General features: G+C 40.1%; 1 protein-coding gene across 1 annotated transcript in view; it reads left to right on the forward strand.

The window, feature by feature from the left end:
* The first annotated feature begins 10,563 nt into the window (after positions 1 to 10,563).
* Positions 10,564 to 18,507, forward strand: part of LOC105475096 (arylsulfatase B) — a 193,199-nt gene continuing 185,255 nt past the window's right edge. The window contains exon 1 of the mRNA XM_011730093.3: positions 10,564 to 11,515. Coding sequence (XP_011728395.2) covers positions 11,198 to 11,515 — 318 coding nt within the window. The 5' untranslated portion in view covers positions 10,564 to 11,197. The remainder of the gene's footprint in view (positions 11,516 to 18,507) is intronic.

An 18,507-nucleotide genomic window follows, 5' to 3' on the forward strand; every position in this document is an offset into this window, starting at 1 on the left:
AAGGCAAAAACCAGACTGCATTGAAAAATGAATAAGAGGTAAGGGTTAGAGACAGGGAACATGTTATCTTACCACCCAGGAGCAGTTTCCTAATAAGACAGGTTATAATGGACATTGGTTAGAAAGCATTTAGCTACAAGTAAAAAAAAAAATCCGATTAACAGTAATTTATTTATTTATTTTTTAAATTATACTTTAAGTTCTAGGGTACATGTGCACAATGTGAAGGTTTGTTACATATGTATACATGTGCCATGTTGGTGTGCTGCACCCATTAACTTGTCATTTACATTACGTATTTCTCCTAATGCTATCCCTCCCCCACCCCTCCACCCCACGATAGGCCCCAGTGTGTGATGTTCCCAACCCTGCATCCAAGCGTTCTCATTGTTCAATTCCCACCTATGAGTGAGAACATGCGGTATTTGGTTTTCTGTCCTTGTGATAGTTTGCTCAGAATGGTGGTTTCTGGCTTCATCTATGTCCCTACAAAGGACATGAACTCATCCTTTTTTTATGGCTGCATAGTATTCCATGATGCATATGTGACACATTTTCTTAATCCAGTCTATCATTGATGGACATTTGGGTTGGTTCCAAGTCTTTGCTATTGTGAATAGTGCCACAATAAACATATATGTGCATGTGTCTTTATAGTAGCATCATTTATAATCCTTTGGGTATATACTCAGTAATGGGATGGCTGGGTCAAATGGTATTTCTAGTTCTAGGTACTTGAGGAATCACCACACTGTCTTCCACAATGGTTGAACTAGTTTCCACTCTCACCAATAGTGTAAAAGTCTTCCTATTTCTCCACACTTTTTCCGGCACCTGTTGTTTCCTGACTTTTTAATGATTGCCATTCTAACTGGTGTAAGATGGTATCTCATTGTGGTTTTGATTTGCATTTCTCTGATAACCAGTGATGATGAGCATTTTTTCATGTGTCTGTTGGCTGCATAAATGTCTTCTTTTGAGAAGTGTCTGTTCATATCCCTTGCCTACTTTTTGATGGAGATGTCTGATTTTTTCTTGTAAATTTAAGTTCTTTGTAGATTCTGGACATTGGCCCTTTGTCAGATGGGTAGATTGCAAACATTTTCTCCCATTCTGTAGGTTACCTGTTCACTATGATAGTAGTTTCTTTTGCTGTGCAGAAGCTTTTTAGTTTAATCAGATCCCATTAGTCTATTTTGGCTTTTGTTGCCATTGCTTTTGGTGTTTTAGTCATGGAGTCTTTGCCCATGCCTATGTCCTGAATGGTATTGCCTAGGTTTTCTTCTAAGGTTTTTATGGTTTTAGGTCTAACATTTAAGTCTTTAATCCACCTTGAATTAATTTTTGTATAAGATGTAAGGAAGGGATGCAGTTTCACCTTTCTACATATAGCTAGCCAATTTTCCCAGCACCATTTATTAAATAGGGAATCCTTTCCCATTTCTTATTTTTGTCAGATTCGTCAAAGATCCGAGGGTTGTAGATGTGTAGTGTTATTTCTGAGGCCTCTGTTCTGTTCTATTGGTCTATATCTCTGTTTTGGTACCAGTACCATGCTGTTTTGGTTACTGTAGCCTTGTAGTATAGTTTGAAGTCAGGTAGCCTGATGCCTCCTTTGTTCTTTTTGCTTCTTTTTGCTTAGGATTGTCTTGGCAATGAGGGTTCTTTTTTGGTTCCATATGAACTTTAAACCAGTTTTTTCCAATTCTGTGAAGAAAGTCTTTGGTAGCTTAGTGGGGATGGCATTGAATCTACAAATTACCTTGGGCAGTATGGCCATTTTCATGATATTGATTGTTCCTATCCATGAGTATGGAATGTTCTTCCATTTGTTTGTGTCCTCTTTTATTTCCTTGAGCAGTGGTTTGTAGTTTTCCTTGAAGAGGTCCTTTAAATCCCTTGTAAGTTGGATTCCTAGGTATTTTATTCTCTTAGTAGCAATTGTGAATGGGAGTTAACTCATGATTTGGCTCTCTGTTTGTCTGTTATTGGTGTAGAGGACTGCTTGTGACTTTTACACATTGATTTTGTATCCTGAGACTTTGCTGAAGTTGCTTATCAGCTTAAGGAAATTTGGGGCTGAGACAATGGGGATTTCTACATATACAATCATGTCATCTGCAAACAGGGACTATTTGATTTCCTCTTTTCCTAATTGAATACCCTTTATTTCTTTCTCTTGCCTGATTGCCCTGGCCAGAACTTCCAACACTATGTTGAATAAGAGTGGTGACAGAGGGCATCCCTGTCTTGTGCCAGTTTTCAAAGGGAATGCTTCCAGTTTTTGCCCATTCAGTACGATATTGGCTGTGGGTTTGTGATAAATAGCTCTTAGTATTTTGAGATATGTCCCATCAATACTGAATTTATTGAGAGTTTTTAGCATGAAGGCTGTTGAATTTTGTCGAAGGCCTTTTCTGCATCTACTGAGATAATCATGTGGTTTTTGTCTTTGGATCTGTTGATGTGATGGATTACGTTTATTGATTTGCATATGTTGAACCAGTTTTGCATCCCAGGGATGAAGCCAACTTGATCTTGGTGGATAAGCTTTTTGATGTGCTGCTGGATTCAGTTTGCCAGTATTTTATTGAGGATTTTTGCATTGATGTTCATCAGGGATATTGGTCTAAAATTCTCTTTTTTTCTTGTGTCTCTGCCGGGCTTTGATATCAGGATGATGCTGGTCTCATAAAATGAGTTAGGGAGGATTCCCTGTTTTTCTATTGATTGGAATAGTTTCAGAAGCAGTGGTACCAGCTCCTCTTTGTACCTCTGGTAGAATTCAGATGTGAATCTGTCTGGTCCTGGACTTTTTTTGGTTGGTAGGCTATTAATTATTGCCTCAATTTCAGAGCCTGTTATTGGTCTATTCAGGGATTCAACTTGTTCCTGGTTTAGTCTTGGGAGGGTGTATGTGTCCAGGAGTTTATCCATTTCTTCTAGATTTTCTAGTTTATTTGTGTAGAGGTGTTTATAGTATTCTCTGATGGTAGTTTGTATTTCTGTGGGATCGGTGGTGATATCCCCTTTGCCATTTTTTATTGCGTCTATTTGATTCTTCTCTCTTTTCTTCTTTATTAGTCTTGCTAGCAGTCTATCAATTTTGTTGATCTTTTCAAAAAACAGCTCCTGGATTCACTGATTTTTTGGAGGGTTTTTTGTGTCTCTTTTCCTCCCAATGCACACACACACACACTAATTCAAGAACAAAGCCAACAATAAATTGAAGATGCTTCTTACAAATAATTTTTTTTTCTTTTTCCCTTTTTTTTTTTTTTTTTTTTGAGAGGGTGTCTCACTTTGCCACCCAGGCCGAAAACGCGGCGGTGTGACTGCAGCCTCCACCTTTCAGGTTCAAACAATTCTCCTGCCTCAATCTCCCAAGTAGCTGGGATTACAGGTGCACGCAGCCACACCTGGCTAACTTTTATATTTTTAGTAGGGATAGGGTTTGACTATGTTGGCCAGGCTGGTCTCAAACTCTTGACCTCAGGTGATCCACCCGCCTCGGCTTCCCAAAGTGCTGGGATTACATGTGTGAGCCACCACACCCGACCAGAGAATTACCTTTCTATATGCATAGAATCTTGATGGTTCTTAGTGCATTGACAGTAGTTAGCACTAATGAATAACTTATATTCGTTAGCTAAAAGAAGGATAAAAGGACCTCAAAAACACCTCTATAAGTTTGGTTTATGATCTTAAAGGCCTTTAAGAAGACTCTCTGCTCCTCACTTAGATATGGTAGTAATAAATCCATTTCTATCTGTTTCTAAAACTAAATAGATCATAAAAATATTTAATAGCTGGCATCTAAATTAACAAAGTTTAGTCTTCTTTCTAATGTTCAAGTCTATCTCCTTTTGGACAGTTCAGGGTAGTAATGAAGCAATAAGTAACACCAACCACAATTTGCCACATGTAGTTAGTGGACTTCAGGTTTTCTCTCTGAAGAAAGACCTCTTACCATGCTTATCTCTCCAGCAAGGAAGCTCTTGTTACTGTACCCCAACAGTTAATAATTTAGAGATAAAGTATTTAAAATTGTTTAGTCTTTTTATGTCATATTTATCATATTCAAAGACATTGCAACAAAAACAGGAGAAGCACCGAGATGCAGGAATCCTGTCTTCTGAATGTAGTTTATAACCAGGTGGCACAAGCCAAGAACCTTGCAAACCACAGAAACCAAGAGGCACGGCATTAGCATCTATGTGATTCTCTTAGTGCATGGCCTGCAGGCTTTACAAAGGTGTTCACTGGGGAAGACTTATTCTTGGTCCTCTGTTCTCAATTATAATGAATTTTACTTTTTGTTGAAATGTAAACTATGTTATTACCATTATTATTATTATTATTTGAAATAGATGATATATGCACAGAGTTTAACATTTAGAACATATAAAAGGGTATATGGTGAGAAGTTATTCTCTTTCCCATCCCTGTTCCCAGTTAACCAGTCTATCCAGAGACAACCAATGTTATAATTTCTTCTGTACATTCTTGAAATACTCTATAAACATGCATGCCCCTCTCTCTACATGTAGTACATATATATATGCACATATGTACACATATATTTTTAAATAAATGAGAGCATACCAACCATAATGTCCTTTGCCTTTTAGAAATTAACAGTGTTTTGGAGATAATTTATATCATCCTTTTTAATGATTGCTTAGTATTCCATAATTAATTTAACCAGATCCTATTATTGGCCTTTTTCCATTACAAATAAGGCTAAAATGAATATCTTGTTGTCTATTTCTCACACTGAGTATCTCTATAGGATACATTCCTAGAACTGGGATTGTTGAATTAAAGTGTATGTGCATTTTGATAGATATGCAAAGTTGTTCCCCTTAGAGGTTAAGCCAAATTTCACTTCGCTGATGAATGTGTAAGAGGGCTTGTTTCTTTACACTCTCCCCAAAGCACTGAGTTCTCACTGGTATATTATTGATGTTTCTATTTGCATTTCTCTTTTTGAGTGAGATTGAGCATCTATTCATATATTTAATGGTCACTTGTATTTCCTCTTCTGTAAACAATTGTGTTCCTATACTTTACCCATTTGAAAATTGTTTGTTGGTCTTTTTCTTACTGACTTTAGGAGTTATAAAAGATTTTCACTATGGGTTAAGTAGGTTTTGTGAGGGTTAGAATGCAAGCCAGGTGATTATGTATATCATTTCTATGTAAAAAATACGTTTAGAGTTCCAGGCACCCCACATGCCAAACAATGAGCTTTTATTTCACTTCTGAATTGGGAGCTGCTTTTATTTCTGTCCCAATTTTTGCACCTTCTAACTGACTGGAATAGTTTTTACTGATATGACTATGTACTGGGAAAACCCTAAAAGAAACTAATGATTAAACCAACTCAAACAATACAAGAGTTCAGTAATTGGTAGGATACAAATTGGTAGATACCATAGCCTTCATGTCCACAAATAATAGCCAGTTAAAAGTTATAATGGTAGAGAAAGCCCCATTTCAATAGCAAAAGAGAAGATAAAAATATTTAGAAATAAGTTTAAGCACAAAACTGATATGAGGAAAACACTTCTAAAAGGTGCAAAAATAGACCTTAAATGGAAAGGCACTCCTTATTCTTAGATATGACAACTGAATATTATAAAAATTTTGGGGCCGGGTGTGGTGGCTCATGCCTGTAATCCCAGTACTTTGGGAGGCCAGAGCAGGAAGATCACTTGTGCTCAGGACAAGACCAGCCTGGGCAACATAGTGAGACCCCATCTCTACAGAAAAGTTTGAGAAATTAGCTGAGTGTGGTGGCTCACACCTGTAGTCCCCAGCTCCTGGGGAGGCTGAGGCAAAAGGATCACTTGAACTCAGGAGGTCGAGGCTACAGTGAGCCATGATTGTACCACTGCACTCCAGCCTGGGCAACAGAGGGAGACACTGTCAAAAAAAAAAAAAAAAAAAAAAAAAGAGAGAGAGAAAGAAAGAAAGAAAAAAGAAAGAAAAAGGAAGAACACATGCAGGAATAGCCAGGAAAACACTAAAAATGGAAAGCTATGAAGAGTCATTAGCCCTATCATACATGTCAACATACTGTAAAGCCTCTAAATCTGAGACCATCTAGTGCTATGAGTAAACAGGCAAGTAGAATCCAACTAACTGAAAACCTAGAAATAGAGCCAAGTGTATGTGGAAATTAAGCATATGATAAATGTGGCTCTCATATCATTGGGACAAAAATGGAATTCCCTATGAATGGTGCTGAGACAACTGGCCAGTCATTTGGAAAAAGAAAAGGAGATCCATATTCCACATTGTACACAAAAATAATGCCCATGGATCAGGGATCTAAATGTAAAAATGTAGCTATGCAATTACTAGTAGAAAAAAATGGGTAAATTTTACTTTAACTTTGGTATAAGGATAGTTTAACTGTGACCCAGAATCCAGATGTAACCATAGAAAATATTGATAAATTTGTCTAACATTAAAAAATAACTTTTCCATGTTAAAAACACCAATTTGACAACTGACAAACTGGAAGAAAATATTTGTGATAAATAACCACAATTAAAGGGGTAACCTGTGTAATATACAAAAAATTCTTAAAATTGAATGGGAAAAGACCAAAAACCCAATTGAAAACAACACAGACAATTCACAAAAGTGACATTAAAAGGGTCCTTCATCACATGAAAAGATGTTCCATTTTAATCATAAGAGAAAAGCAAAACTAAAATACTATAGTGATATATCATTTCTCATATCAGATTAGAAAAAAAAGTATAGTACTTTTTAAAAAAGACTTAGTTTTTTTAGAGCAATTTTAGATCACAGCAAAATTGAGAAGAAGGTACAGTGATTTCCCATATAACCCTTGTCCCCACACATGCTTACATCCCCCATTATCAACATCCCTCACCAGAGTGGTACATCTGTACAGCTGACGAACCTACATTGACATAACATAATCATGTAAAGTTCAATTTACTTTTGGGTTTATTCTTGGTGTTGTACATTCCATGGGTTTGGATGAATGTATAATGACATATCCACCATTGTAGTATCATAAAGAGTAGTGTCACTGGTCTAAAACAGGCGTCCCTAACCCCCAGGCCATGGATGGTACTGTCTGTGGTCCATTAGGAACTGGGCCGCACAGCAGGAGGTGAGCAGTGGGCAAGTGAGCAGAGCTTCATCTGTAGTTACAGCTGCTTCCCATCACTTGCATTACAGCCTCGGCTCCGCCTCCTGCCAGGTCAGCAGCAGCATTAGATTCCCATAGGAGCGCAAACTCTATTGTGAACTGTGCATGTGAGGGATCTAGGCTGTGCGCCCCTTAAGAGAATCTGATGCTTGATGATCTGTCACTGTCTCCCATCACCCTCAGATGGGACTATCTAGTTGCAGGAAAACAAACTCAGAGCTCCCACTGATTCTACATTATGGTGAGTTGTATAATTATTTCATTGTATATTATAATGTAATAATAATAGAAATAAAGTGCACAATAAATGAAATGTGCTTGAATCATCCTGAAACCATTCCCACACCCCTGCTGCCCAGTCTGTGGAAAAACTGTCTTCCACAAAACCAGTTCCTGGTGCCAAAAATGTTGGAGACTGCTGCCCTAAAAAATCCTCCATGCTACCTCTACTTATCCCCACTTCCCAAACCCAGCAACCACTGATCTTTTTTACTGTCTCCATAGTTTTGCCTTTTTCGAAATGTCATACAGCTGGAATCATATAGTATGTAGCTATTTCAGAGTGGCTTCTTTCACTTCGTAATATGCATTGAGCGTTCCACCATGTCTTTCATGGCTTGATAGCTCCTATCTTTTTACTGCTGTATACTATTTCATTTTCTGCATGTACCACCGTTTATCCTTTCACCTACTGAAGGACATCTTCATTGCTTCCAAGTTTTCGAAACTATGAATAAAGCTGCTGTAAGCATGTGTGCAGGTTCTTGTGTGGATATAAGTTTTCACCTCCTTCAGATAGATACCAAGGAGTGTGACTGCTGTATTGTAGGATAAGAATAGGTCTAGTTTTGTAAGAAATTGCCAAACTGTTTTCAATATACTACTCAGTAGCTAGTGATGAAAACTAGTACAACTCATACACATATAGAAATGAGGGGAAATAGAATTAGAGGTATTCATGATAAACTCATGGTTATATATATATATATGTTTAGATATAGTATGTGGGTGTGGTGTATGTATAAACATTTATATATGTGTGTGTGTATATATATGTATATATGGTTCCTATCTTTGTCTTGAGTGAGATCGTAGAAGTGATGACAGCCCAGTAGCAATGAGCACATCTAAAACACAGAGATTGGTTTCTAAATGTCATCCCTAAAAAGAATCAGAGTTCTGGCCAGGCACAGTGGCTCACACCTGTAATCCCAGCACTTTGGGAGGCTGAGGGGGGTGGATCACCTGAGGTCAGGAGTTCGAGGGCATCCTTGCCAACATGGTGAAACCCCATCTCTACTAAAAATACAAAAATTAGCCAGGTGTGGTGGCATGTGCCTGTAGTCCCAGCTACTCGGGAAGCTGAGGCAGGAGAATCTCTTGAACCTTGGATGCCGAGATTGTCGTGAGCCGAGATTGTGCCACTCCACTCCAGCCTGGGCAACAGGGCGAGACTCCGTCTCAAAAACAAACAAACAAACAAACAAACAAAAAACGGAATCACGGTTCCTTGGAGAAATATCTGATTCCGGGATTGAGGGCGGAAAAGTGCAAGTTGAGCCTAGAAAATCTCATTGTATCAAAATGTGTGGACATGCACAAAGATTTAAGAGGACATACCAAAAGGATATGAGCCAGATTGTAGGGGTTCCCACTGGCCAAAACAGAGAAAATTTGAGCATTGAAATAACTATAGTAAAGGATTATAGCATATTGATTAAAACAGGAATTCACTAGTTCACATATATAATTCCTCTAATAATATAGAGGAAATGAAGGAATTAGAATATTCCTCTAACAATATAGAGGAAATGAAAATCAGCATTTGGTAGCCATCCTAATTATAACTAATTGAAGCAAGAAGCAAGATACTAAAAGTGGTAAGCAAAATAATGTGTGTAAGGCATAATAGGATATTTACATATTCTCAAATTCTCTCCATAAAATATTTATTAATTACAAGAAGAAAATATTAACCTCACAGTGAAGAAATGTTTACCCTAACAAAGTCATCCCATAAGAAATCATCATGTGCTTCTTAATAGGAAGCACCGAGAAACATAGCACATCACTTTTTGTGGTATTCGTGCTCAAATCCATAACCTCTAATCGAGAAGAAACATCAAACTCCAATTGAGATATTTTAAAAAATAACTAGCTTGGACTGCACACTATGTGTTCAATACATAGATGAAAAATAGAATTAACTCTTCTATTTGCACATTTCCAGAGCACTATTAACATATGCTTTTATTTAAAAACATAGGACATAAGAATCAGTGCAAGTTTAGCTAGTTTCAGGAGAAGTTGGTCAAAGGAAGGATTGTTCTTGCAAATTAGCACCCATCAGTTATTTCTTCTTGATTTTTATCAAGGAGAATAGGGAAGAAGAATTACCGGGGAAAAAGACACACAAAACCACAGCGGAAATTTTCAGTCCTTCAAGGTCTTCCACAGGGTGTTTAAAGGAAAAGTTCAAGCTTTGACATAATGAGTCAAATAGTTCTTCAAAGTTATTCTTTGAATTTAACTAATGCTAAAATTTTAACTTTTTTCTGCTAAATTTCATTGATTCCACTGGAGACTAAAGTGCATATAACGTAATCTACTTCATGCAAAGAAAAAAAAGTGTAAGTATGTTAAGAGGCAAACATATCATATGTTAAAGGATTCTTGGGGAATAAAGGTAAAATCATGACCCTCATACAAATATAAAAGTGAATACATGATTTTATTTAACTCATTCATAAGGAAATTTGGTAAGGTGTTAAAAGCAATTCAAAGGACAATCCAAAGAACAGATCAGGAATACCAACATGTGCAAGCGGAGGTGAAACTGTTTTCCTTGGTAGTAGTGGTGGAGGGGAAGGATTGTTACTCTGCTGGATAAAGTTCATTTGTGTATATATAAATAAGAATTGTTTTCCATTGTTATTTATCTATAACTTATAAAGTTGTAAATAACTTCCACGGAATCAGACTCAACCTGGAAGGGTATGTTCTCTAGGCAATGCAAAAATTTTCCCCTACACCTATTAACAGCTATATCTCCAGGCAGAGAGTAGACAGAAAGTCTGGATGGCAACGGGAATCTACGGGTCATAGGGCTAACTTCCCAATTCAATAAGCACGTGACTAAAGGATTTTTTTCCTTCCACTCACAGATATCTCAGGCTAATTAGATACTGTGTGCTTCTTACGGTCACTGCTTGGTGGGGGAGCCAGCTCTGAGTGGGGTCATAGCAAATGAGCTATTCAATGACCACACAACACTCCAACTCCTCCCAGGGCACCTTGAAAGTAACTGCACCTTCCAAAGGGCACAGTGCAATCAGACTGTGTGTTTGGCCTCCTGTTTGCTAGTGGGGAGGAAGTGGCTTCATGGCTGTACACTACGCATAAATGAATGTGAAAGACTATTTAGGTCTCTGCCTTTTCACTATCCTCCCACCTGCCACAGGCTGGGCTCTTGTGCTAGAAATGACTTGCTAGTTAGACATCATGGGTCAGGATCTGAGTCAGAGGCTTAACTATTTATAAGATTTTTTCTTATGAAAAATTGGCACTAAGTATAATGTCTAGCTGCCAGAGTTGTTGCAGGCTTTACAAGAGACACGGGCTGTGCAGATGCTTTGTAAATTTTGAAGCGTTATAAAATAACACATCTGTTTGTTTTTTTTTTTTTTTTTTTGGAAACCACAGTGCAAAGTTCATTGCCGGGGAAGGTAACGGCCCTTGGTGCCCTCCAAGCGTCAGCTTAGTTTCCAAGAAGCCGAGCAGCGGGCGCCCGCGGGTTTGTTTCTGGCTCCTCCTCCGCCACAGCGGCCGGGGGCCCGGGTCGGAGGCGGCGGGAGCCGAGCGCCCGGTCTGGCAAGCCCACGGCCCGCTAGGGGTGCCGTCCCGCGCCGGGGCGGAGCAGGCCCCGGCCGCCCAGTTCCTCATTCTATCAGCGGTACTCGGGGCTGGTGGCGCCACAGGCGCTGGGACCGCGGGCGGCCAAGGATGGGTCCGCGCCGCTCGGCGAGCCTGCCCCGAGGCCTCGGACCTCGGCGGTCGCTCCTCCCCGTCGCCCTCCCGCTACTGCTGCTGCTGCTGCTGCTGTTTGAGCCGCTGGGCTCGGGTGCCGAGGCCAGCCGGCCGCCCCACCTGGTCTTCGTGCTGGCAGACGACCTGGGCTGGAACGACGTGGGCTTCCACGGCTCCCGCATCCGCACGCCGCACCTGGACGCGCTGGCGGCCGGCGGGGTGCTCCTGGACAACTACTACACGCAGCCGCTGTGCACGCCGTCGCGGAGCCAGCTGCTCACTGGCCGCTACCAGGTACGCTGCGCCCCAGGCGCCCTCGCCGCCCGCGCCGCCTCCGCCCCGCCTTTCGCCTACTCCCTACCGCTACTAACCGGCCCTTGAGGCCGCGGGCGCTGGCAGGCGGGGCTCGGTCCCTAGACCCGCGTATGGGCCCCGGCGGCTTGTCGCCCCGACCTCGCTCCTGCAGGCCGGCAGCCCGCCGTGGCCTCTGCGCATGCCCGGCTCCGGCGCCCCGCGGACCCGCGCCCCTGCCGCCGGGTTGGGCTAGCGGCTTTGTCTTTCGTTTTCTGAAGCTCCGGGCGAAGGGGTTTATGGGAATGCCGGGTGCTGGGCGCCGCGGCCGGCAGGCTGAGCGGTCCTGAGGTGGGAGGCTGGGGAGGGCGCGGGCTGGGAGCAAAGACAAGGGGAGAGGTAAAATGAAGGGGTGCCCGCCGTAGATGCGACCCTGGTCCCCGGGAACCCAGCGGTTATGGGTTAGGAGTGTCCCACCAAAGATTATTCTTTTCTGGTTCTCAACACCCCTGGAGTGAAACCTGATGCTAGGTTGGTTTTTCTTAGGCTGCTGACACTCCTTTAAGATGTAACCTTGTATTGAACTCTTCTGAGCATCTTCATTATCTCTTTAAAAGCTTCCCTTTAGGAACGACTCCGCAGTTAACGAAGGAAATATAAATGTGGAGGGTGAATAGATGTTAGATGATTAAGAATAGCAAGAACATTTGCGTAGCACTTTGTTGTTTTTAAAGTGAATTATTGAAACAGCGCATGAGGTAGTTGTCTTTACCCCCTTTTACAGACGAGGCAGGAAGCCTGTATAGGTTCGTTGGCATGTTAAGAATCGCATAGCTAGAAAGTGGTCAAGGCCATGTCTGTTGTGCTTTTCCCGCATCCACTGATCCTCTCGGGCTTGGGAAATTGGCTTTTTTCCCCCTCAATCTGAATACGGTTGTCACATTTCTAAGACCCTGAAATTATGACCATATTAAATACAGTAAATGGGTACAGTTGGATGCCACCTGCATACCTCCACAGAGTACATATGCTGTTTACTCAACAAAAATACTTTGAGCTTACTGTGCTACTGACAGGGGATATATATTTGAACATTGCCCTCCCTAGTATGTGTTCGCATAACCTTTCAGATCAGCCCTAGCCTCACGTGGTCCTAAGATCAAGAGAAGGGAGGGCTTACTTGTGATAAAGATACAGTGGTCTGAAGGCTTTTATAAAGAGGAAAGATTGGGTGTTGCTAAGGGTGAGAAATAGCTGTAGCCAAGGTTAGAAATGAAAATAAAGGATGCTTCCCTTCACCATCCACCTTAGTACTTTTGGCGGTTCTGACTTTGGCTGCTACGTGTAATCAGGAATCCCCTACATTGTGCAAATCTCACCCTGGACACTTTGTGGGAGTAAAGGGATGTGCCAGTAAAGAAGAAGGGAAAGGTGAGGTTTGCCCCAAAGGGTTCTGCATTTGCTCTGAAGTAAGAGAACTGAACTCAAATTGCAAAAGAATGGAAGGGCCATTCATTTCTCCAACTTCCTCCCTTCCAACAGACTCGGACAGGAAAGCAGATACCAACTTCAAAAACCCATTCCTGGGCTGGGAGCAGTGGCTCACGCCTGTAATCCCAGCACTTTGGGAGGCTGAGGCAGGTGGATCACCTGAAGTCAGGAGTTCGAGACCAGCCTGACCAACATGGCAAAACCCTGTCTCTACTAAAAATACAAAAATTAGCCGGCTGTGGTGGCTTGTGCCTGTAGTCCCAGCTACTTGGGAGACTGAGGCAGGATAATCACTTGAACTCGGGAGGCAGAGCTTGCAGTGAGCCGAGATCGCACCACTGCACTCCAGCCTGGGCGACAGAGCAAGACTCCATCTCAAAACAAAAACAAAACAAAACCCATTCCTGTAATCAGTTGCTTTTGTCCCCTAACATCCTCCCCTACCAGTCACCAACATTCAGTCTTGGAGAAGAAACTTTAGTATTTAGAGTACCCCATGGTTATGAAGTAAAGGAAGGGTAGAGAAACTGGGCACTCTGAGAGGTTTAGAGACCTCTAAACCTCTAGCTGTATCTAAAGCAGCCTTGCTTCCCCAAACATTTTTTTTCTCCACTTTTCTCACCCACTTTATTCTGTTAGAGTTCATGGGACCCAGGTAGATATTACCCAGGGTGAGCAAGTGTCCACTTATAATGAAGTAGATATTTCTGGGAGGGCTCAGGAGTCTCCCTCAGATACTGTATGTTGGTATTGTTCTGAGCACTTACAAGTGTTAACTCGTTTGATTCTCACAATAACTCTTATCATCTCTGTTCTATAACAAGGAAACTGATGCTGTAAGAGGTTAAGAAACTTGCCCAAGGTTGCAGGGCCAGTAAAGGTTGGACCAGGATTTGACCCAGGCTGCCTGGTCCTAGAGTTGATGCTTATAACCACTATGCCATATTGCCTACTCAAAATTATTAAAAATGTCATTGCAAGGGCTGCTGCATACATACGAAATAATCCCTGTATTACTTTTGGACATTTGGGTCATTCCTAAACAGTTCAATGTAAAGAATCAACCCATAATATTTCTGAGTTAGAAATTGCCTATATTCCATGTAAAATAAAAATAGATTTTGTTTCTGAGTCATTTCTTATGCATAATTTTAGATAATAAAATGAAGGAATTTTTTGACTGTTTCAAAATGAGGTACTTGAAGGAAGTTGCTAAGAGTCGTATCTATGAACTTGGCAATCATGCTTTAAGTTAATATTTACAGACCCCTTTCCCATAATTACTTAACTTTAGAAAAGAAAAGCACAAGTTGATAAACAAGCCTAGACTGACTGGACTTTATACTCTCATGAAATCCTGAGTTTTAGTTTTTTCTGGTTTAAGAAATTATGTATTGAGCAAAGAGGACTGGTTAGGAACTGAGATGTAGGTTTCAGTCTTGGCCGTGTCAGACTCTGACCTCGGTGGCCATCATTTCCACATCTGTGAAACAGAGGAGTTGAGCTGAACTCTAGACTTTGTCTAGCTCTAAATTAATTTGACTCTAGGCTCTTGTGTCCATTAGGGCAAGTTTCTAACTTGGCAAATGCACATTATCATACCTATCATACTAACCCCATCTACTGGTAGAAAGATTAATCTTGCCCAACACAACGTATCTTAAAAATTGCGTGTACTACTTGTTATGCTGCTAGGAACTTATTTAATCGGGAACCTGAATTCAACCTTTTATATTGAGACATTTAATTTTTCAGAGCCCTCACAAATGAACTATTTTAAACGTGCATGCTATGGTGAAAAATGTGTAGGGACTGGGTACAGGTTGGAGGCAATGGAGGAGACTTAATTAGCAGATGGGGTAAGTAGTTACTGGCCAATTCAAGAACTAGAAATTCAGGTCTCTCTACACTCAGGCTAGGGGACTTCCCACTGCCCTATGACTCATTCATTCATTATTTATGAAATCTTCAAAAAAATCTGTATTTTATTTTTAAAATAGAAAATACGTTCACATCGCTTAAAAACTCAAAAGCTGCAAAAGGGCTTATAGTGAAAATCTACACACACACACACACACACACACAGTCCTTAGACATCCAGTTCCCATCTTTGTAGACAAACAATGCTCTGAAATATATGTTTATATATATCATTTCTTTTTTCTATGTGAATGGTAACATACTCTTCACACTGATCTGCAGCTCCTATTTTGTTTGTTTGTTTGTTTGTTTTTACTTATTTGAAATCATTCCATTTTGTTGACTAAAGATTATCCTCACAGCTTTTAGGGCTGCATAATATTTTGTTAAATGGATACATTGTAGTTTATTTAACCAGTTGCATACTGATGAACATGTAAGTTGTTTCCAGCCTTTTGATATATCAAAGAATGGTGACGTGAATACTTTGTACATATGCCATTTTGTACATATTGGAACATATATGAAGGATAAGTTCCTAGAAATGGAATTTTCTGGGTTTAAGGGTAGATGCATTTGTAATTTTGATAAATATTATAAAATTGCATCTTAAGAGATTGTACCAATTTACATTCCCACTGGCAATATTAAGTTATAGTTCACATCCTATATAATTTACCATTTTAAAGTGTCCAGTTCAATGGTTTTTTGTATATTCACAAGGTTGTGCAACCAATGTTTTCATCACCTCAGAAAGAAACCACTCAACCATTAGCAGTCACTCTTCATTTCCCCATTCCACCAGCGCTTGGAAACCACCAATATTCTTATTATCTATGTAGCTTTACCTATTTTGGACATTTCGTATAAATGGAATACAACAGATGGCCTTTCATCTATGTTGTAGCATGTATTGTTCCCTTTTATGGCTCAATAATATTCCATTGTATGGACATGCCACATTTTGTTAATACATTCATCCATTGATGGACATTAGGTTATTTGCACTTTTTGGCTATTATGAATAATGCTGCTGTGAACATCCATGTACAAGTTTTTGTGTGAGCATATTTTTTCAGTTCTTTTGGGTTAATACCTAGGAGTGAAACACAGTATTGTTGCAGGACTTCTTAGTTCAGCTAACGACGAGGTCCTTGTCTGTCCCATGGCCATGAAAATTCAGGCTCACAGATGGTTTGAAGGGTGAGTAAGCAGAATTCTATTGGGTGAGAAGGAAAAAAGGGGGAAACAGGGACCCACTGCAAGGAGTCCCTGCTACAGTGCTTCCCTCATCGCCCATTTGAATCCCAGATGCCATAGGCAGAGGAGAGGCCAGGTGCGAACCTCCGTGGCTCCACCCCTGTGCATAGTCCAGTTGGAGTTTGGCCAGGGACCCCTTCCCACCTGGCTGTCTTAGTATCATGTGGCAACTCTATGTTTAACTCCTTGAGGAACTGGAAATTGTTTTCCACAGCAGCTATACCATGTTATATTTCCACTAGCAATGTATGTGGGTTTTAGTGTCCTCACATCCTTGCCAATATTTGTCATTATCTTTTTTGATTATAGCCTTCAAGTCATCCTAGTGAGTAGGACGTGGTATTTAATTGTAGTTTTGATTTTCATTTCCCTAGTGACTAATGATGTTGAACATCTTTTCATGTCTTATCGATCATTTGTATGTCTTCTTTGGAGAAATGTCTACTCAGATCCTTTGCCTATTTTAAAATTGGGTTATTTATCTTCTCATTCTCGAGTTGTAGGAGTTCTTTATGTATTCTGGATACTATTAAATAAACCCTTATCAGATAGACTATTTGCAAGTATTTTTTCCCATTCTGTGGATTGCTTTTTACTTTCCTGATAGTGTCCTTTGATGTAAACAAAAGTTACAAATTTTTATGTACTACTTACCTATTTTTCTTTGGTTGCTTATATTGTTGGTACCATGTCTAAGAAACCATTTTCTAATCCAAGATTATGAAGATTTACCTCTATGTTTTCTTCTAAGTATTTTATAATTTCAGTTTTTACATTTGGGTCTTTGATCCATTTTGAGTTCATTTTTATGTACGATTTGAGGTATGTAGGTGTCCAGATATTTCAGTGCCATTTGTTGAAAAGAATGTTCTTTCCTCATTGCACCCTTTGCACCCTTGTCAAGACTCAACTGACCATAGATGTATGACTTATAATTCTATTCCATTGATCTATATGTCTATCCTTATGCCAGTGCCTCACTGTCTTGATTACTGTTGTTTTGTACTGCAAAGGTTTTAGAATTAGAAAATGTGAGTCTTCCAATTTTGTTATTCTTTTTCAAGATAGTTTGGCTATTCTCAGCCCCTTGCATTTCCACATAAATTTTAGGATCAACTTGTCCGTTTCTATAAAAAAAAAAGAGAAGTGGAATTTTGATAGGGATTTCAGTGATCTGTAGAACCATTTGGAGAGTATTACTACCTCAACAATATAACTTCCAATTTAAGAATATGAGATATCTTTCTGTTTATTTAGAGTTGTTTTTTTTTTTTTTTTGAGACAGAGTCTCGCTCGGCTCTGTTGCCCAGGCTGGAGCACAGTGTTGGCTCACCGTAACCTCTGCCTTGTGGGGTTCAAGCAATTCTCCTGCCTCAGCCTCCTGAGTAGCTGGGACTATAGGCACACACCACCACGCCCACCTAATTTTTGTATTTTTAATAGAGATGGGGTTTCACCATGTTGGCCAGGCTGGTCTTGAACTGCTGACCTCAAATGATCCACCTGCCTTGGCTTCCCAAAGTGTTGGGATTATAGACGTGAGCCACCACACCCAACCTGTTTAGGTCTTCTTTAATTTCTTTCAACAGTGTTTTATAATTTTTAATGTATAAGCATTGTACTTTGGTTAAATTTATTCCTGTTTTACTATTTTCAGTGGTATTGTAAGTGGACTTCCTTTCTTAATTTTATTTTCAGTAATTCATTGCTGTTGCATAGAAATGCAACTGATATATTTACATCAATCATTTTGCAACCTTAGTGAACTTATTAGTTCTAATTGTGTGTGTGTGTGTGTGTAATCTTTAGAGTTTTTTAGTGCAAGATCATGTCATCTGCAAATAGAAGTTTTACTTCTTCCTTTCTAATCTAGATACCTTTTATTTCATTTTCTTGCCTAATTACCCTGGATAGGACCTCCAGTGCAATATTGAGTAGAAGTGGCATGAGTGGACTTATTTCCAATCTTAGAGGGGAAGCTTTCAGTCGATCACCATTAAGTGTGATATATTCATTCATTCTTTCATTCAACAAATATTTACTGAGCAGCGAGTTACGCCACTGTACTTTGGGAATCTCTTGGTGCTTATAATCTGAAAGGGTTGAGGTAAGGAGAAGAAGTAACCAAGAGGGATGTGAAATAAATACAAACAGACCAGGCGTGGCGGCTCATGCCTGTAATCCCAGAACTTTGGGAGGCGAGACAGGCGGATCACCTGAGGTCAGGAGTTTGAGACCAGCCTTGCCAACATGGTGAAACCCCGTCTCTACTAAAAATACAAAAATTAGCCAGGTGTAGTGGTACACACATGTAATCCCAGCTA

This window comes from Macaca nemestrina, chromosome 6 (genome assembly GCF_043159975.1).
Source record: "Macaca nemestrina isolate mMacNem1 chromosome 6, mMacNem.hap1, whole genome shotgun sequence".
Taxonomy (NCBI): domain Eukaryota; kingdom Metazoa; phylum Chordata; class Mammalia; order Primates; family Cercopithecidae; genus Macaca; species Macaca nemestrina.